Source organism: Vulpes vulpes, chromosome 1 (assembly GCF_048418805.1).
Source record: "Vulpes vulpes isolate BD-2025 chromosome 1, VulVul3, whole genome shotgun sequence".
NCBI classification, from domain to species: Eukaryota; Metazoa; Chordata; class Mammalia; order Carnivora; family Canidae; genus Vulpes; species Vulpes vulpes.
The window spans coordinates 13,093,347-13,115,115 of NC_132780.1; the positions used below are offsets into that span (position 1 = coordinate 13,093,347).

General features: G+C 48.0%; 1 protein-coding gene across 1 annotated transcript; it reads right to left on the reverse strand.

Annotated features, from left to right (window-relative positions):
- Positions 1-7,378: 7,378 nt before the first annotated feature.
- Positions 7,379-7,795, reverse strand: NANOS2 (nanos C2HC-type zinc finger 2). The gene has a single exon (XM_026014097.1). The coding sequence runs from the start codon at positions 7,793-7,795 to the stop codon at positions 7,379-7,381; it is 417 nt and encodes a 138-aa protein (XP_025869882.1).
- Positions 7,796-21,769: the final 13,974 nt, after the last annotated feature.

Genomic DNA, 21,769 nt, shown 5'->3' on the forward strand with positions numbered 1-21,769 from the left:
TGAAATTGGCAATTTGCTCTAAGAATTCTAGAGGAGAACTATCCTATAATGTTTTAAAATGGACATTAATGCCTCCCCTATTCTCCCTTTTGCGTCTGCCTTTGTCAGTGAGTAAGAATACATGGAAATTAAGGTATCCCAGTATTGTCTGGAATCTTTGCCAATCATTTAAGTGTTATATTCTTTGCTTTCTTCATAAACCTGAAATTATAGAAATGTGGTTTTCCTGTCAAAAAAAAAATGGCAACTCTGGGCATCAAAATGAGGTACCCAGGATGATGGTGACACCAAAGAAGACTGGTTTGGGGGGCTGTGGAGCTCATGAGAAGGGCTGGAGGCAGGGAGCTGTGGGCAGAGGTGAGGCGTGGGGAACCCCGGTGTGTGTGTGTGTGTAGGAGGTCAGAGAGCAGGGCCCTGGGATGGGGCATAAATCAGGGAAGCCTTTCTTTTTTTTTTTTTCAGGGAAGCCTTTCTAAGACATGTTTTCCAAACTGTGGGTCCTGAAAAAATGTTTAATGGGATGCAACAACTATTAAAGATACAAAATAGGGCAGCCCGGGTGGCTCAGAGGTTTAGCACTGCCTTCAGCCCAGGGTGTGGTCCTGGAGTCCCGGATCGAGTCCCATGTCAGGCTCCCTGCATGGAGCCTGCTTCTCCCTCTACCTGTGTCTCTGCCTCTCTCTCTATGTGTCTCTGAAGAATAAATAAATAAAATCTAAAAAAAAAAAAAAAGAAACAAAATAAAGCAGAATAGGAAAAAATGAGACTGCGCTATATGGAGTTAAGATGCATCTCAGGGTAGTGGAAATTGCTCAACTTCAGAGGCATCCTGTCAGGGTTCAAATTCTCCCTCTCCTTGTTATGTAACCTTGGACAGGTGACTTAACCTCTCTAGGCCTTACTTTTCCTTTCCAGAAAGTGGGGGTTAACCTCAGAATCTACCTCACTGGACTGTGATGGGTCACTAGGTATCAAGTATTTGAGCAGCTCCTGGCGTGTAATAATTGTCCTGTTATTACTACGATTATTATTTTGTGAAACTTTTGCCACCAGGTGTGTGTGTGTGTGTGTGTGTGTGTGTGTGTGTGTTGAATCAAGATGTGAAATGGACTTCTCACTATCGTTTGCAGTAAAAAGTGAAAGGAGCTGAATTTAAGAGAGGACTTCTTAAATCTGTCAACTAATTGGATCAGGCCCATCCTAATGATCCAGGATAATCTTTCTTACTTAAAGTGAACTAAACATAGACTTTAATCACATCTACAAAACACCTTCATGGCAACACCAGGATTTAGTGTTTCAATAGCTGGGGACTGTAGCCTCGCCAAGTTGACACATGAAACTGACCATTGTAACCACAGACATAATCAATAAATGAGCAGTAAAGCATGCTAGATGGTGGAAGGTGTTAGGAGGAAAGAGAAGTAGAACAAGGTAAGAAAGATCTAGAGTGTGGGGATGGGAAGGCCTCACAGAGAAGGTGACATGTAAGCAAAGAACTGCAGGAGGCAAGGAAGGTAGCCATGTGGCTCTCTGGGGCAAGGGCAATCCAAGGAGGGGAAAGGGTAAGTGCAAAGGCCCAGTGGCAGGAATATTCCTGGAGCATTGAAGGAAGAGGGAGGGAGGAAAGAGTGGGTGGAAGAAGAGGTCAGAGAGAGGCCAGGACTTGGGCTTTTACATAGTGAGACAGAGATCATGGAAGGGCTCTGGGCTGAGGAGAAGCACAAGCAGACTTGTTTTTAATGGGATCACTTATGTTGGGATTTGACATGTACTCTGGAGGGTCAAGAGCAGAAGCAGGGACACGAGGGACAAGGAAACTTATCAGTCATGGTGGGGATCAGGTAGATAGTAGTGGGCTGGGGGCAGGTGGTCAGATTCTGGGTGAATTCCGAGCCAATAGGATTTCTGTTTTGGACATGACGAGACATCTGGGTGGGTATTGCATTGGCAGGGGTACATGATGAGAGTGGAGTCTGGGAGAAAGGTTTGCATTTGTCAGAATGACTGACAGAGGAGAGGGAAGGGAGGGTGGGAGAGGAGAGGGCAGAAGGAAGAAAGAAAGGAGAAGAGAAGGAAGGCGGGAGGAGACCAAAAGGACAAATGAAAGACACATAAAGCAATAGGAAGGGAAACCCAAAAAGTGATCTCTTGGCATGCTCAATGCAGATTAAAGTTAATACTTTAGTTAACAGAGCTACCTTTTCCTGTCCTTTGTATAAATTCCTCCACAATGGCCCCAATTCTGGTCAACTGTGGAAATCAGCTTTAACTTCTAGTTCCAGCTCACCAGGACACGTGGACCTCCCACGGGGCCCAAATTCAATTTCCGAGACCCAGACACCCATGCATACGGTGGGAACCTGAGTTTCAGGGATTCAACCTCAGGCTTGTGCTACTTCAGGCCACAGTGAGAACACTGTGGGGTTCTAGATCCATCTTTAGTGGATCTGATTCTCCTTCCCCAGCTCTAAGTGGGTATAGAACCTCCCCTCCTAAGCCCACAGTGGTTCTGGAAGGAGGAGGTCACTTCTAAGCACTTGCTTCTCTGCATGAAGTGCAGCCTCTCTCTCCTCTCTTCTGTTCTAGAAGGCACAGAGTGGGTGCATGAAGCCCCAGAGCAGAAGATTCTGGTTGCCCTCCCAGACCCCACTTGTCTGCCCCTTGTCTGCTTGCTCTGAGTCTGGGAGGCTGCCTTGTGTGCTGTCCGTCTGCCCAGCTGCCTTGTCTCTGTGTTCATGGGGGATGGAGGAGATGCTAGAGGATGCCAACCCTCCTGCATCCTGGCTCAACGTACCCACACCTGCAGAGCTCCATGTGCCTCACTTCTGCCTGTGGCTCCCCACCTCCAGCCTTCTCATGAGCTGATTGATTGATTGATTACGATTTTATTTATTTATTCATGAGAGACACACACACACAGAGGCAGAGATACAGGCAGAGGGAGAAGCAGGCTCCATGCAGGGAGCCCGATGCAGGACTCAATTCCGGGACTCCAGGATCACGCCCTGAGCCCAAGGCAGGCGCTAAACTGCAGAGCCACCCAGGGCTCTCTCTCTCTCTCTCTCTCTCTCTTTCTTTCAGATTTTATTTATTTTTCATGAGAGACAGAGAAAGAGAGAGGCAGAGACATAGGCAGAGGGAGAAGCAGGCTCCCTGCAGGGAGCCCGATGCAGGACTTGATCCCAGGACCCCAGGATCACAACCTGAGCCAAAGGCAAATGCTCAACCGCTGAGCAACCCAGGTGCCCCTGTGTATTAGTTTTTAGGGATGCCTCAGTTTCCAAGGGCAGTCATAACAATACCACATAGTGTGTGGCTATGTACTCCCCCAGTTCTGGAAGGTAGAAATCCTGAAACCAAGCTGTTGGCGTTCCTGCATTCCCTCTGAAGGCTCTAGGGGAGGATCTCTCCTTGCCTCTTGCAGCCTCTTGCAGCTCCGTGGCCTTCCTTGGCTTGTGGCAGGATCACTCCAATCTCTGCCTCTGTCTTCCTCTGTGTACCTCTTTCCTCTTACTTTTTTTTTTTTTTTAAAGATTTTATTTATTTGAGAGAGAGTGAGAGAGCATGCAGGAGCAGGGGGAGTGGCAGAGGCAGGTGGGGATCAAGGGGAGAGGCAGAGGAAGAGGGAGAAGCAGACTCCCTGCTGATCAGGGAACCCTGCACGGGACTTGATCCCACTACCCTGGGATCATGACCTGAGATGAAGACAGATGTGAAACCGACTGAGCCACCCAGGCCCCCACTTTCCTCTTATAAGGACACCAGTCAAGTTGGATTAAGGGCACCTCATACTCTAGTATAACCTCATCTAAAAGGATTACATCTCCAATGACCCCATGTCCAAAGAAGGTCCCATTCTGAGGTACTGGGGGTTAGGACTTCAAAATATCTTTTTTGGGGGATGAAATTCAACCCATAACACCCCCTGAGCACCTGATACTCACCATGTCCTAACTGACCCCTTACCCCCAGCCAAGATTTGCACCAGACCCCTGCATGTCATCCAGACAACTCCCTTCACCCTGGGCATCTAAGGAAGGCAGCCAGGATATTGGTGACTCGTTGAAAGTCTGGGCTCAGTGGGGAGTTGGGTCTAAATCTGGTGTGGAGGTCATGAGAAAGCTGCAGGTAAGGAGCCATTGGCAGAGGAGCACGGAGCTCTGCAGGTGTGAGGTGCTGGAGGTGATAGAGGTCAGGGTCCATCGTTCCCTTGGCTTCTTTATGTTCTTCCCTTTTGTCATCTACCGTGCCACTCAATTATCTGTTGAACAAATGACCTAATTCATTAAAAAAAAACCTGCAAGCTTGACAACCACTAATTGCTTATCTCCAGCTCTCTCCTCTGAGCCCCATGCCAGGTGTCCAGAAGCTTCCAGGATGCTTCAACCTTGTGAGGCGCTCGTGGATGTCTCCAAGAGACACCCCAGATGCACCTTGGTATCTTTCTCCCTCAGTTCTCGGGGTCTGACATGCACCCCTCCACTCATTGTAATGCCCCCAAATACTGCGTGTACCACCACTTGTCGCTTTCTGTACCTGCTGCCCACACTTTGTCAGACGGGGTCCCTTTATTAAACTATGAAGCTCTCCATCGGTCCATTTGAAAGGCCATCATCTTCCTGCTCCATGCAGCTCCCTCTTCTTCTGGGGCTCAACCTGCTGCCCAGGGAACACCATGGCTCTGGGTTTGGGGCATCTTCTTTTTATGTATCATTTGGTTTAACTTGGGGGAGGGGTCTCTATTGTGGACAGAACTGTGTTTCTGGAAAAGAACCTGGGAGCAGAGATCCTTTACTGGTGTCTTCGGTTCTCTATGTGACTAGCATATATAGGGAGGGGTCTATGGTGCCACACACAGTCTGAGGATGCACAATGAAGGTCAAGTTCTCACCAGGGTCTGCAAGATCCTCAACTCTCTGCCCACCTCATGTACCTCTCTGATCTTAACTCTTACCATACAGCTGGCCTCCTGCCACTGCAAGGCCTTTGAATTTGCTGTCCCCTCTGCCAGGAATTCCCTTCCTCCAGATATTCTCTGCTTTCCTCATTTCGTTGGGTTTTGCTCAAATGTCACCTCCACGGAAAGGCCTTCCCTGACTGCCCTGTGGAAAATAGTTTCTTCTTTCTCCCTGCATCCCTTCACCCTACCTTGTTTTCCTGCAGAGCACTTATCATCCACCATTTTTTATGTGTTTGTTGATTGATGGTCAGTGTACCCCATACCTCAATAGAAAGTCAGCTCCATGAGGCCAGAAGTGTCATCTGCTTTGTTGACTGATATACCCATCCATGCTAGAAAGGTGCCTGGCACAAAATAGGCACTTAGTAAATATGTGTGGACCAGTGGGGTACAAGGTGCCCTGATGTTAGGGGTGCCTGGGTGGCTCAGCGGTTGAGCATCTGCCTTTGGCTCAGGGTGTGATCCTGCGGTCCTGGGATCGAGTTCCACATCAGGCTCCCTGCATGGAGCCTGCTTCTCCCTCTGCCTGTGTCTCTGACTCTCTCTGTGTGTCTCTCATGAATAAATAAATCTTAAAAAAAAAAAAGAAGCCCTGATGTTATAGGCAACGTTTTGTGCATATGGGCATTTCCAAGGGGGCAGGGACCATATTTTTCACCACCTCTCCAAAGAGCGTCTGGGAGTGGAATTTAAGAACTACCATAAAGTTGGTCCTGGAAGACCTGTGGTCTAGCAGGGTGGGAGGGGGGGAACCCCAAGAAGGACATGGAGAAGGAATCTGGGGTTAGGTGTCTGCCTTTGGCTCAGGTCGTGATCCCAGTGCCCTGGGATCAAGTCCTGCATCGGGCTCCCCACAGGAGCCTGTTTCTCCCTCTGCCTGTGTCTCTGCCTCTCATGAATAAATAAATAAATAAATAAATAAATAAATAAATAAATAAATAAATTTAAAAGATTTTATTTGTTCATGAGAGACATAGAGAGAGAGAGAGAGAGAGGCAGAGACACAGGCAGAGGGAGAAGCAGGCTCCATGCAGGGAGCCTGATGTGGAACTTGATCCCAGGACCGCAGGATCACACCCTGAGCCAAAGGCAGATGCTCAACCGCTGAGCCACCCAGGTGTCCCAATAAATAAAAGCAAAAAAAAAAAAAAAAAAAAAATGGAATCTGGGGTTAAGGTGGAGGCTGAGACATAGAGACATGAAGAGGGGCATGTGAAAGGATCCCAAGACCCCTTCCTGTTCTGCCTCCCTTTTTCCATGCCTTGGGGCAGACATGGTTTCCTTCCCCCATCCTCCAGGTAAGAAGACAGAACCAGAGTGACTTCAAAGACAACCAGAAACGTTCTTTATTCACTAGTGCTGAACACCCAGGGCCCAGCCCTGAGCCAAAAACGGAGCGACTTAAAAATCTGACTGGGGCTCTTTCTTTTCCTTGCCCCTAAAATAAAATCTAGGCAGTTGCCTTTCCCATCTGGGCACTAAAACCCCTTTCTTGTCGGAGCTTCATTGATTAAGTGTTGGAGGACGAAAAAAAAAATGAAAAAGAAAACTGGGAGAAAGAAAAAAGACCTTTAGCAAACTACCTTGAAAGGTGGGTGGGAGGCAGTGGAGAGCTGCCCGCCCTCCGGCTGTGGGAAACACCCATTGGTGATTTGCGGCTGGGGGTGTTAGGGGCGGGAGTGCAGTGAAACAGAATGAACAACAAGGTCTACCAGGAGGAGTTGAAGGATGTCAGCAGCGCACCCCAAGCTCTCCACTCCCAGATAAGCCTTCCAAGACAAGGTCGTCCCCGCCCCCCTCCTGCCGCATGCCTCCTCCTGTCCCCAGCTCCCAGTGGATGGGCTGCCCGGGCTGGGAAGGAACAATCCAGGGAGGTCCACGGTGAAACCATGAGTTCACATGTGGTGGCTGAAGCAGGTGGACAAAGCTGGTCTCAAGTCAGAATCACATCTTGATGTTCTTGGGCTAGAGTGTCCAAGCCAGTCTCGTTCACTCTCTCCAAGTTCTCAGGCTGGGCCTGGGAGAGCACGCTGCATCCTCTAGGTCCAACAATCCAAGAAGTCCACCAGGAATGGGATCATGGGGCTGCTGATGACACTGGCCCCCAGAAAGACTAAAGATCCACAAACGGTGGTCCAGAAGGAGCCACCAGGCCTTGCAGTCCAGAGGGCAGCAGTCCTGCCTCACCAAGAATCCACAGACACCCCCAGGACAGAGCTCCAGGCCTGAGAGGCCCCGGTGGGCAGAGCTGGTGGGGCTCCCCAGCAGCCTGTTGTTTCAGGATCCCGCAGGGATGTAGCTCTGGGAGCCAGAAGTTCCAAAGGGCTGGGTGAGTCAGGGGGAGGGTCCAGAGACTAGGCAGGGACCAAACCAGGAGGGTTGGGGGGTAGGAGGGGGGTAGGCACCTCGCGATCCTCAGCGCTTGACCTTGCGGCCAGCTGAATTGCGGCCACTGCGGCGGTACAGAGACTGCTGGCCGCCGTTGAGCGGACAGTACTTGAGCGTGTGAGCCTGGCCGCCGGTGGCCCCGCACAAGGGACACACATAATGCCGCAGGATGGGGCACACCACCACACCCTCTGGGGTCTTCAGCTGGTGTGAGGAGTAGACGTGGCGCGATTCCCCATTGTGCTTGCAGAAATTGCACAGGGTGGCCAGGCCTCGGCTGGCCCCCAGCCCTCCCACACCCTGATCCTGCCCCAGCTGGGGCCCAGGTCTCGGCTCCCCATTCCCTTGGGCCTCTGGCCTTTGCCCCCCACTCTGGATCAGTGCCAACACCACCTGGCTCAGGTTAAAGTAGTCCTTCCACATGTCGAAGGCTGGCAGCTGCATGGCTCCCAGGCGGAGGTGGTGGGTGGCTAGAGGAAGGCGCCAGGGCTCTGGGGCCAGTGGGCAGGAGGAGCAGGTGCTTTTCTGGAGCACAGAGGAACTGCACCCCCTTTTATACTCCCCCAAAGACCCTTCTAAACAAAGGTGGAGCTTAAGATTTAAAGGGCCCACTCCCTGCCCAGGATCCCCATCTGACTGTAATCCCCTTCCCCTTGTGTCTGGTCCTTGCTCTGCTTCCAGGCTACCCTGTGACTTCTGGAAAGACTCTTTCTTTCCCTGGGCCTCAATTTCCCTATCCATTCCATAAAGTTCCATGTGTGCAAATGCCCCCTCGCTCCCCATCCTCATTTACCCCAAGGCTGGGGGCCGCCCTATACCCCAGAACCATTCCTAATAATAAGGTTTTATTCATTTATTCATGAGACACACACACACACACACACACAGAGAGAGAGAGAGAGAGAGAGAGAGAGGCAGAGCAATAGGCAGGGGAAGAAGCATGCTCCCTGTGGGGAGCCCTATGTGTAACTCGATCCCAGGACCCTGGGATCACACCCGGAGCAGAAGGCAGTCCCTCAACCACTGAGCCATCCAGGCGCCAGACATTCCTGATAATAATGACAGGTCCTTACCAGGAGCCCTACTGTGTGCTGCACCTGTGTGATCTGATCTCACTCTCACAACATCTATGCGGGAAACACAGTTACGAGCCCCACAGGATAGACTGAGTTACCTGAAGCTCAGAGAGGGAAACTCGTGGGCCTGGAGTCACAGAGCATGCAAGCCACGGAGCTGGGACCCTGACCCAGGTCCTGAACTGGGAGCCCTCTATTCGACAGATACTTTTTAAGCGCACACTTTGGCGTTCAATGTTTTATATGTGAGATCTATGAACATGACTTGAGCCTCATAACCACTCAGGGAGGTGGGCATAATCACTCACATTTTATAGAGAAGAATATGAGGTTCAGAGAGGTTAAAGAATGTACTTAAGTTCACTCAGGAGGGAGATGGCACAGTTGGAATTTGCACTCATTTCCACTCTAGAAATGCTGGGAATTGATCTTAGAGGCAGCAGAGGCCCATGCATGGCACAGTCTCACTTAGAGTGCTCCACCATGGCTCTGTGCATCGTCCCAAATCCTATCTGAGGTTGGCACCTAAGAAAAGCCTTGCCTCTTGCCCACATCACCTCCAGGAATTCTTCTTCCACTAACCTCTGTCTCCCTGACATTTGTCTAGTGCAGAGTCATCGAGGCTCCTTAGGTCGGATGCTGGTCAGCAGTGACGACAGCTAATCTGGTGCCTATTTCCAGTCCATTGCGGGGGTTGGGGGCTGAGGAACAACCAGCAAATGAGAAAATAATAGACCCAAACCACTGAGCTACATATAGACAGGGGGCTCCAAGGGAGACTGGACTGGGGGAAGTGGCCTAGAAGCTGAGAGCACAAGGAAGAATCTTCCAAAAAGAGGAACACGAGACATGGAGGCCTGAAGTTTGGGGACAGCGAGGTGGGTGGAGTGGATGGAACAGAGTGAGAATCTCAAGATAAGCCAGCCTGGTGTGCACGGGCTGGAAGCCATCAGACTGTTGATTGCTTTTAGGGGATGTTTTGGAAATGGTGGGGTCCTTTGGGTTTGTCACAGTGATTGGCAGTGTGGCTGGATTTACTGGGCATGGACTAGAGATGCCAGATACCTCAGCAAACCGCATGCTCTTGGGCCCCACTTAGCCACCCAATGTCCCACTGGACACCCATATATGTAGGAAAACCCATTTATGATGATCCAAGTCTAGAACCTAGCTGTGTCTTGCATATAAACACTAGTGCTTTTACGGTATTTTCAGATACACTGCCTTTTCCTGGAATGCAACCACTGTGTACATTGTTATTCAGAGCTATTCACTATTTCTAGAAGCCCCACCACCCGAGGCTATGCTGATTGTGGCAACTGTCCAAACAACACACAGTTTGCTCCTGTCTCATTTGTAGGAGTCGACACAGAGATGCTAGTATCTGCCTAATGAGATGTGCTTTAGATTGGCCTTATCTGAGCATTCATACATGAGAATAGATTATTATTTTATTATAAATGGCTTTTATTTCCCCTTTGGAGTTCAGTTAGGACACAAAATTAATCTTTAAAAATACAACCTGTGTGTTCATGGGCTATAGTACCTATGAGTTTAATTTCTGAATATTATTTTTTTTAAGATCTTATTTATTTGAGAGAGAGTGAGAGAGAGAGAAAAATCACAGAGGGAGAGGGAGAAGACAGCCTTCGATTCAGGGCTCAATCCCAGAATCCCAAGATCGTGACCTGAGCCGAAGGCAGATGCTTAAGTGACTGAGCCATCCAGATGCCCCCTATTTCAGAACATCAGAGAGGCATTTCAAAATGTTAGATAAAGCAAATGTTGGGTCTCACAGAGTGAGAACCAGGGATATAGGCCAAAGTCAGCCCATTGGTTTTTGCCTTCAGAATAATAGGGAGCCACTGATGGGTATAAGCAGGGGAAGGACACATGAGAAATGTGTTTTAGGACACTACTCTGTTTGCTGTTGATTGAATAGGGGCAGAGGGGCTGTCCCCATCAGTTCACATTGTCTCAGTTTGGTCAGGAAGCAAAGTCTGAACAAAATCACTTAAGAAACCCTGATGGCAGACACTATGTTGTGCCTTCAGAAAGAGCTTAATAAAATTGCATTTAAATAAAATATATTTTAAAAGAAAAATAAATAAAAATCAGTTCATCATGAAAAAAAAGAGCTTAATAAATGATTTTTTTAAAAAAGATTTTATTTATTTATTTGAGAGAGACAGAGAGAGAGGATGAGCAGAGAGAGGAAAAAGCAGACTTCCTGCTGGGCAGGGAGCCTGATGTGGGGCTCGGTCCCAGGATCCCAAGGTCATGACCTGAGCCAAAGGCAGTTGCTCAAACGACTGAGCCACCTGGGCACCCCTTAATAAATGCTTATTGAGTGAATGTATTTTTTCTGTGGATGGGCTCATGGTTGGGAGGCAACAAAGGGGGAAATTCATGAATGTCACGGGAAAGGTTTTCTTGCCATATGATTTCCCAGGTTTCTGTCATTTCCTTTTGTAGTCATGATTTAGTTAATGAATTGTTCAATCTCTGTCCTCAGTGGTTACCTGTAAGCCCTGGGAGGCCAGGGCCAGGGCTGTCTTGGGCAATGTGGCCTCAACATTGTGCAGTGCAGGGCTGGGCATTAAGCAGAGCAGGGGATATTAACCAGAAGAATGAATGGGGGCTCCTGGCTGGCTTAGTTGGTGGAGCACGCGACTCTTGATCTCAGGGTTGTGAGTTTGAGCCCCATGTTGAGTGTAGAGATTACTTAAAAAAAAAAAAAAAGATGAATCGATGGATGAAGGTCTCAGGACCATGTTCTGTTTTCTTGCTCTGAATGTCCACAGACCAATGATAAGTTTTCACATGGTGACTCTTGTATCTTGAGTGCTCACAACGGCGGTCACCATTCAGCTCTAATGTCTCCTCCTCCAGGAAGGCCTCCTGACCCCCCTGACCCTGAATCCCTGGGTCAACTTCTCTAGGTGTCCCAGCTCTGCCCATTCTGAGTTACCACTGACTGGGAATGGGTCTGTCTCTCCCTCTGGACTGTGTGCCCCTGAAGGCAGGGCTGAGGCTGTCCCCAACAGGGCCATGTATGCATTTCAAGTCACTTAACCCTCATCATTTTCTTCAGCTAAGTGCTATTAGTAGTCATGATTTGCAGAGGTGGCAACTGATGCTCAGAGAGGTTAGGTGACTTGTCCATGGTCACACAGCTGGCAGGCAGCAGAGCCGGGATTCCAACCTGGGTCTGCCTGAGTCCAAAGTCTTTGCCTTAAACTACTGCCCTATACGGTCTCAATAAACACTTGACAACACAATGAATGAATAAACGAATGCATCCAAGAGTTCCATAGGATCTTCCAGACCACCTGGTCTAGCTTGCCCCACTTTCTTATTTTGCAGATGTAGAAACACCTCTGGATGAGAATTCAAGATTCAGTTCTTTAAGTCATGGTTCCTGGTGAAGGTCCCTGGATTCATGTGCACACCAAGCACTTTCTGGAAACCTGTAAATAAAAGTACACCCCTGGTTATCTAGTAGGCTGTGAAGTTTTCTGCTGGTTCACCTCCCTGAAGAAGTGAATCAGACCTCTGTTCTAGAGTGTTGGCATCCTTGGGTCAGGCAGTGGGGTCACTTGAGCATGAAACACCTCAGGTTAGTTGGTGGACAGCATCACAGGTAAATGCTCAATAACCAGCCCTGGGTTCTAGCCTGGCTCTACCACCTGCTTGCCAAGTGGGCTGATTACTTAACCTCTCCTAGCCTGGGTTTCTCATCTGTCAAGGGGGAATGATGCCAGGACATGCCCCAGAGAACAGACTCCAGTTGTGGTTGTAAATAGCACAGAACCTGGCTCGTTGGATGTGTTTATTAAATGGTAGCCATGGGACGCCTGGGTGGCTCAGCGGTTGAGCATCTGTCTTTGGCTCAGGTCGTGATCCTAGGGTCCTGTGATGGAGTCCCACACCGGGCTCCCTGCATGGAGCCTGCCTCTCCCTTTGCTGTGTCTCTGCCTCTCTGTGTCTCTCATGAATAAATAAATAAATCTTTAAAAAAATGTTAACCAGGATAATTAAGACACAGTTAAGGCAATATTTTTTTAAAGATTTATTTATTTTTTAGAGGTGGGGGTAGGGGCAAAGGGAGAGTGAGTCAGAAGCAGACTCCACGCTGAGCAGGGAGCCTGACACAAGGCTCGATCTCATGACCCTGAGATTGTGACCTGAGCCAAAACCAAAAGTCAATGCTTAACCAACTGAGCCACCCAGGCGCTCCAATTAAGGTAGTAATTTTAAGAGCAATTATTTACTGAGCACTTCCTGGAGGTCAGCACCATGCTCTGTGTCACCCCTGTAAGGTAGGGTGTATGAAGAGCCCCATTTTACAGGATGAGCAATGGGAGGCTCAGAGGGACCAAGAGGCTTGTCCAAGGTTATATGGACAGTGAGTGATAGGCTGGAGCCGAACCCAGGACATCCTCTGACTCCTGTGAAAGTCTGCAAATTGGTTAGCAGAAAGCAGGGGAGCGGGGACAGACATGCCAGGTGTAGGGACTGTAGGATCAGGTGGGAAACTGGCAAAGACGGGGGTAGCTGAGCCACACAGATTTTCCCACTGGGAGAACACGAGACCATCGATGGGACCTTCTTGAAGGCAGAAGAGACCAGAATCGACCATATGGAAGAAGAGGGCTCCTGGAAAGAGGAACCAGGGTGAGTACAGGGGTCTCCGCACGAAGCGCTTTCCATGAAGTCACAGCTGGGAAACCAACGCTCAGAAGATGTGAGTCCTTGGGTGTGGACAGGGACGCGGGGACCCAGTGCCAACCCCTGAAGCTGTGGCATCCCCTGCATGTGTGAGGTGGCTACGGGGAGGTAGAGGTTTGGAGGTTCTGCGACTCCCCTTAATCATGGCACCTGCTGTTTGGAGACTCTCAGATTCTATTGCTTGCCAGTCTAGTTTTTTTTCTTTATTATTTCTTCTGTGCCCCCTCACCCCCAACCCTGTTCCCCAATGGTTTTTTCCTAGGGCTCTGTTATGAGGGCCAGGGCTACCCTTCCTCCCTCTCCTGGGGGTGTTTTACTGGAACAGTAACTGAAGCACATCCCTCCCCAGGCCAGCCTTCTTCCATGGAGCCGCTGGGGCTGAGGGCAAGTGGGAGATGATACTGATGAGAAATTCATCAGCCATGCTGTTTACTCCATCACCACCTCCACCCCCACCATGGCAGCCCCACTCTCCAGACTCCAGGCTGCCCTGTTTACTCGTGAGTTTCCCTCTCAGCCTGGTGCCTGGAAGTCCAGAGAGAGGGGCTGGGCGGGGCGAGGGGAAGTCAGGAGGAGGGGGACCCCGAGAAAGTGGGGGAGATGGAGAGAGGGGGCAGGGATTCCCAGAGGGACCAAGAGGCTCCCTTGTGCAGACACCAAGGTGGGGAGGCGGGGCGCCTCAGTGGGTTAAGCATCTGACCTCAGATCAGGTCATGATCTTAGGGTCCTGGCATCGAGTCCCCGCTGAGACCCTGCATGGAGCGCCCCCCTTCCCACCGTGGCTCCTGCTCTGCTCAGCATCAGCAGGGGAAGTTGCTTGCCCTCTCCCCCTGCTCCTGCTCTTTCTCTCTCTCTCTCTCTCAAATAAATAAAATCCTTTTTTAAAAAAAGAAAGAAAGATGGGGAGGTGAAAGGGATTCCCCCAGGACCAAGGAAGTCAAGGTCATTGTCCTCACAATCTCTATTTATCTAAATATTTATTTTATTTTATTAAAGATTTTTTATTTATTCATGAGAGACAGAGAGAGAGAGGGAGAGAGAGAGAGGCAGAGACACTGGTAGAGGGAGAAGCAGGCTCCACACAGGGAGCCCACGTGGGACTCGATCCCAGGTCTCCAGGATCACGCCCTGGGCCAAAGGCAGGCACCAAACCTCTAAGCCACCAGGGCTGCCCTTAATTTATTTTTTATTTATTCGTGAAAGACACGGAGAGAGAGGCAGGCCCCCTGCAGGGAGCCCGCTGAGGGACTGGATCCTGGAACCCCAGGATCACGCCCCAAGCCAAAAGCAGATGAGGCCCAACCACTCAGCCACTCAGGCACCCCACGATCTCTATTTATTAAGTACCGGCCTGTGGCATCTCAGGGAAGCCGCCTCACAACTCTGACAAGTATTCTAATATCCCCATTTTACAGAGCAGGAAACAGGCGCAGAGAGGCAACATCTCTCACCGATGTCCAGTCAGCCTGGATTCAAATTCAGGTCTGCAGAGAGAGGAGGGGGACGCCCTCACCCTCAGAGTGATTGCAGGAGAGAGGCTCCACCAGAGGACGATGGAAACAAGAGACAGAAAATGAGAATAATAAGATACGCAGTCGGGTGGTTGGGAGTGTGGCCGCTGCAAACGGAGGGCCTTGGGGAAATCTTGGCACTGCCACTTGCAGCTGTGTGGTTTTGAGCAAGTAATGTCCCCTCTCTGGACTTCTGTTTCCTCCGTTTGACCAAAAGGGAGATCATTGCAGACCTGCTGTTATGGGGCTGTTTTGAGGACGACAGCTGACGACACAGCTAAAGTCATTAGCATAGGTACATACATAGCGAGCTTTAGCCATTATGTTTAATTTTATTCCCTCACTAAAGATTCACTGCGGAGTGCTATGCAGAGGCACAGAGATGGGAGACTATTTGCTCATTCATTCCACAAATATTTGCTGATTACTTAATGTGTGTCTTGCGCTGGTGTAGGTGCTACAGATACAGCGATGAGCAAAACACACCAAAGCGCCTGCCTTCATAGAGCTGGAATTTTATAATATAACAAATGAGGCAGACAAATGATAATATATTGTGTAAGGCTATGTACTATAGAAAAAAAAGATAACGGGGATAGGGAGACAGACAGTGGTCAGGGAAGGTCTCTTGGAGGAGGTCAGTGAGGGAGTCTTAGGACAAATTGGTGGCTCAAGGCATGATCCTGGGATCCAGGATCGAGTCCCACATTGGGCTCCCTGCAGAGGCCTGTTTTTTCCCTCTGCCTGTGTCTCTGTGGCTCTCATGAGTAAACAAATAAATCTTAAAAAAATAAAGAGAGAGAGAGAGAGAGAGAGAGTCTTATAGGTATAAGGGGAGAGAAGAGAGTCTCAGGCAGAGGGAACAGCCAGTGCAAAGGCCCTGAGGTCAGAGCATGACTGAGGTATTCAAGGAACATTGTGGTTTGGGTAGATTGAGAGGGAGAGCAGGAGGAGGTGGTAAGAGATAATGCAGGGGGGATCCCTGGGTGGCTCAGTGGTTTAGCGCCTGCCTTCGGCCCAGAGCGTAATCTTGGAGTCCCGGGATCGAGTCCCACGTCGGGCTCCCGACATGGAGCCTGCTTCTCCCTCTGCCTGTCTCTCTCTCTCTCTCTCTCTCTCTCTCTGTCTCATGAATAAATAAGTAAAATCTTTAAAAAATCTAAAAAAAAAAAAAAGAGAGATAATGCAGGGCCCTGTGGGCTATTGTAAGAAATCTGGCTTGTGCTCTGAGTGAGGTGGGAACCATGGACCATGGGGTTTTCTGAGCAGAGAAGGGACATGATTAGATTCAAGATCTAATGGGTCCCTTTGACTGCTGGGTGGAGGAAAAGACTATGGGAGTTGAGAGTAGACGCCAGGAGCCCGGTTCAGTCTGGGGGAGAAGTGATGGAGGCTTGGGCAGGTGTGGGGAGGGAAGAAGTAGAAGGAAGTGGTTGGATGTTGACTATTGCATAGCAACAGAATAAGATTTCTAAAATGCAAATCAAGTTCTGTCGCTCCTGCTTAAAACTTTCTCTCATTCTCTGTGAACCTCAGAATTCAGTCCCAAAATTTAGCCATGGCCCGCAGGTCCCTAAGTGCCGTGTCCACACTCCCGTCTGGCACCCACGGCCTCTACTGTGATCTCTCAAACCTCATTTCCAATCTCTCTCTTCTCATCCAGGCCTTCTTTCTGACCCTCAGATGTGCCATGGGGCCTTTGCACTTGCTGTTTTCCCTTCCCTGAACTTCTCTTCTTTCCCACTCACCTTTGTGGGGTTTTTTTGTTTGTTTGTTTGTTTTTTTGAGACCAGCTCCTTAGCTCTATCCAAATCTTGGCCCAAACCCAAATCAGTCTTCAATGGCCATAGTCTCAACAGAGCTCACCCTGTCACCCCCATGTCCCCTGCCTTGCCCTCATTTCCTTACTCTGTCATTACTCTGTTTATCAGCTAGTTTAACATCAGCTAGTTTACTAGAGTGTGAGTCTCACAGGGCAGTGTCTGGCTCATATTCTCTATAGTATTCCCAGGCTTGGTATACCATGGACAGTATAGATGCATGAATGAACATAATGGGTCTTCACAATTCCCCACAGCCCGTGCCTTGGGTGAGTCAACACAGAGCCATCATGAGCTCTGGAGTCACAGGTTCAAATCCAGCTCTCCTACTTCCTGCAATCACTGTCACAAATTCTTCAATCTGGCTATACCTCGAACAGGAGAAAAGTAAGGTACCCACCTCTTAAGGATGTTGTGAGGCGTTAACACATGCTAATCAATGTGTGCTTTGAACAGTGTTTGACACACAGTAGCTGTTTCGACAAATATTAGCAATTACTTTGATCTTTACAAACATCAGAGAGCACAGAGTAGGTAAATGTTGAATGAATGTATGAATGCCAAGCTAAGGAATTTGAACTATGCATTAAGAAGGCCCCTGGGGAGCCTAGGAAGGTCTGTAAGCAGGAGAAGGTCATGGTCATATCTGAGCTTTAGAAAACACTCAAGGCTTTCTCTCCATTTTGGGCCATTGCATACACTATTCTCTCTGCTTGAAACATTCCTGCCCACTAATTTCTACTGCTCCTTCAAATGTCAGCTTAGGGGCACCTGGGTGGCTCAGTGGTTCAGCATCTGCCTTTGGCTAGGGATGTGATCTCGGGGTCCTGGGATTGAGTCCCCCATTGGGCTCCCTGCTGGGAGCCTGCTTCTCCCTCTGCCTATGTCTCTGCTTCTCTGTGTGTATCTCATGAATAAATAAGGAAAATCTTAAAAAAAAAAATCTCAGCTTGGATGCTCCCTCTTCCAGAAAGCCCTCTGAGACCACAAGGCTGGATCAGGGGCCCCCTTGGGGCTCCTGCAGCCCCCTGTGTTCACTCCATTCCAGCCCTACTTACTCGAGGTTGTTACTGTCTGGGGGACCAGTCTGTCTCCCCCACAGGACTGGAAGCCGCATGAGTGCAAGACCAAGAGTGTCTTGATAACAGCTGTGCCCCTAGCACTGCCCTACATGGAGCTGGACGATCAGGGCAATTTGTGGGGATTAAATGAATGAGAACAAAACTACAACAGAATTGGGGAGGGTTGAGGTAGGAACCTACCCCAGCCAAAGGCTCTTTTTCCAATACATCACTGACTCTCTTACTCCAAGAAATAGTTTCTCAGTTTTTCTCCAGCCTCATCTTGAGCCACTTTTTCACTGCTACCACCCAGAACTTCTAGACAGAGCAAAAACTGAGTAGATCAAGATGGACATGGAGGGAACTGGAGGAAAGGTGAATGGGAACTCTGGTGGTGATTGTGACGTAGTTTTTCAGCATTCTGGTAATTTGGTACAGCTTTAGAGTTTAAAGTACCAAAAATCCAATATTTTTGTTAGAGTCATAACATATTTTTTTAAAGACATACTTATTTTTTTTTAAGATTCTATTTATTTATTTATTTATTTATTTATTTATTTGAGAGAGAGAGAGACAGAGAGAGACAGAGAGAGCAACAGAGAACACAAGCTCAGTGGGAAGCCCAAGTTAGGACTCGACCCAAGGACCATGGGATTACGCCGTGAACTGAAGGCAGATGCTCAACCCCTGAGCCACCCAGGCATCCCGAAAAATAGTAACTTTAGAATATTGTGACTTGGTAGACATCATCTTACCCAGGTGATCAAAGTTAACATGTCCCCTGAAGTCACATTGATATCATGTATATAATATGATAGATAAGTATGGCATCATCCCTTTGTGATCTTTTCCCCCCAAATCTAGAACTACAGTCATTATGAGAAAACATTAGACAAGCCCAAATTGATGGTGGCTATTCAACAAAATACCTGATTCAGTGAAGTACTCTTCAAGAATGTCAAAGTCACGAAAAATAAGCAAAGACCTAGAAACTGTCCCAGATTGAGGAGTCAAAGGAGAGATAAAGATGAAGTACAGTGTGATATCTTGGGTTGGACTGTGCAAGAGAGGGATGCCTGGGTGGCTCAGTGGTTGGGCATCTGCCTTCAGCTCAGGGCGTGATCCTGGAGTCCTGGGATCGAGTCCCACATCGGGCTCCCTACATGGAGCCTGCTTCTCCCTCTGCCTATGTCTCTGCCTCTCTCTTTCTGTGTCTCTCATGAATTAACAAATAAAATCTTTTAAAAAAAGATTATGGATTGTGCAAGAGAAAAAAGACATTGTTGTCAAAACTGGTGAAATCTGAATAAATTTTAGTTTTATCACTTGTATTGTGCCAATGTTAATTTCTGAGTTTTGATAAACATAGGTGGTTGTGTAAAATTAGGGGAAATTGGGTAAGTATACATGGGAGCTCTCTGCTTTGTCTTTTCAACTTTTCTGTAAATCTAAAATTATTTCGGGGCACCTGGGCAACTCAGTTAAGTATCTGACTCTTAATCTTAGCTCAGGTCTTGATCTCAGGGTTGTGAGTTCAAGCCCCGTGTTGGGCTCCATGCTGGGTGTGGAGCCTACTTTAAAATAATTATTTCAGGGCAGTCCCGTGGCTCAGTGTTTTAGCACTGCCTACAGCCCAGGGCGTGATCCTGGAGACCCAGCATCGAGTCCCACATCGGGATCCCTGTATGGAGCCTGTTTCTCCCTCTGCCTGTGTCTCTGCCTCTCTCTCTCTCTCTCTCTCTCTCTGTGTCTCTCATGAATAAATAAATAAATAAAATCTTTCAGTTAAATGATCTCAGGGTTCTGCTTCTCCCTTTCCCTCTGCGCTCTCTTTCTCAAATAAATAAATAAAATCTTTTAAAAAAAGAAAAGAAAAAGTTTTGTGAAAGAAAATCTCATTTATATATTGAGTCATATTCAGTGAGCTATCGCATATAAAATTTCTAGTGTGACAGTCTTTGTCTTTTACCTATTTATCCACTTACATTTAATATAATCACTAAGATATTGGGATTAAATCTACCATTTTTTTATTTAAAGATTTTTAAAAATTTATTTATGATATTGAGAGAGAGAGAGAGAGGCAGAGGGATAAGCAGTTTCCATGCAGGGAGGCTGACATGGGACTTGATCCCAGTCTGCAGGATCACTCCTGGGTCAAAGGCAGGCACTAAACCGCTGAGCCACCCAGGGATCCCCTACCATTTTATTTTGTACTTTTTATTTGTCTGTTTCTCTCCTCTTTTTGTTTGTTTGTTTGACAGGGTATTTTTTTCTTAATCATTAAATTCCCATCCCGCACCCCCAACACAAGTTGGAGTTTATGTGTTTCTGTTCTTTCAGTGGTTATCCTAGAAATTACAAATGCATAATTAACATATTGAATTCTGTATTCAAATTTTCATCCACTTCTGGATAATATAAGGCCCTTAGAACACTTTAACTCCACTTAATTTGCTCCCAATATATGAGTTACTTCTGTCTGCAATTTTAAGTCTATCCTCTTCTATTTTATTTATTATTTTTTAAATATTTTATTTATTTATTCATGAGAGACACACAGAGAGAGAAAGAGAGAGAGAGAGAGAGAGGCAGAGACACAGGCAGAGGGAGAAGCAGGCTCCCTGCAGGGAGCCTGATGCGGGACTGGATCCCGGATCACGCCCAGGGCCAAAGGCAGGCACTAAACCATTGAGCCACCTGGGGATCCCCCTCTTCTGTTTTATTTTAACCCCACTAGACATTAACATTACTATTTTTTAAAAAGATTTTATTTATTTATTCATGAGAGACAGAAAGAGTGGCATAGACACAGGCAGAGGGAGAAGCAGGCTCCCTTTAGGGAGCCAGATATGGGACTTGATCCCAGGACCCTGGGATCACGACCTGAGCTGAAGGCAGATGCTCAACCACTGAGCCACCCAGGTGCCCACCAGGTTTTTTGTTTGTTTGTTTTATTTATTTAAGTACTCTCTATACCCAACAGGGGGCTCAAACTCACCACGCCAAGATCCAGAGTTGCATAGTTTTCTGACTGAGCCAGACAGGTGCCCCAAAGTTACCTCCAGTTTAACAATCTACTTTCTGCTGAAAGTAATCTATTTCCTTCCCTGGCTGCTTTTTAACAGGTTTACTATGAGTTCTCAATGTGTGTATTTCTCTGTCTTGTTTTGGATTTGCTGGCTTCTTCAAGTTGTAATCTGATGTCTTTTATAGGTTCTGGAAAATTTTCAACCATTCTGCAGGTATTACTTCTGCCCCATTCTCTCTCTCCTTTCCTTCTAGGCCTGGCATTAAGTATATGTGTTAGACCTCTTCCCTACATTATCTATCTATTAGCCTTTCTCTCCCTTGGTGTTTTCCATTTCTCCCCTTCCTGATGCTATGCCTTGGATGACTTCTGCCTTTTCATCTTTTGTGTCCATCCCACTGTTAAACACACCTGCTGAGTTTTAAATTTCAGTGCTTGTCTTTTTTCTTTTTCTTTCTCTCTTTTTTAAAAAAGATTTTATTTATTTATTAGAGAGAGAGAGAGAGGCAGAGGGAGAAGCAGGCTCCATGCAGGGTGCCCCATGCGGGACTCCAGGATCACACCCTGGGCTGAAGGTGGCGCTAAACTGCTGAGCCACCCGGGCTGCCTTTTCTTTCTTTCTTTTCTTTTCTTTCTTTCATTTATTCATGAGAGACTCACACAGAAAGAGGCAGAGACACAGGCAGGGGGAGAAGCAAGCTTCATGCAGGGAGCCCGACGCGGACTCGATTCCGGGACTCCAGGATCACACCCTGGGCTGAAGGTAGGTGCCAAACTGCTGAGCCACCCCGGGATCCCCCAATCTTCTTCTTCTTCTTCTTCTTTTTTTAAGATTTTGTTTATTTATTTATGAGACACACACAGAGAGAAAGAGAGAGAGAGAGAGAGAGAGACAGGCAGAGGGAGAAACAGGCTCCACGCAGGGAGCCCAACATGGGACTTGATCCGGAGACTCCAGGATCACGCCCTGGGTGGGAGGCAGCTCCCAGGATCCCTTGTCTTTTTTTCATTTCTAGTTGTCTGGTTATCTTTAGAAAAAAACATCACTTTTTTATAGTTTCCTAATTCTCAGCAGATGTTGTCTCAGCAGATGGCCCCCAGCAGGTGGGGGCCTGTCCTTATTTCAACGTGGTAAGTGTAACTTTTAAAATCAGTGTCAAGGGGGATCCCTGGGTGGCTCAGCAGTTT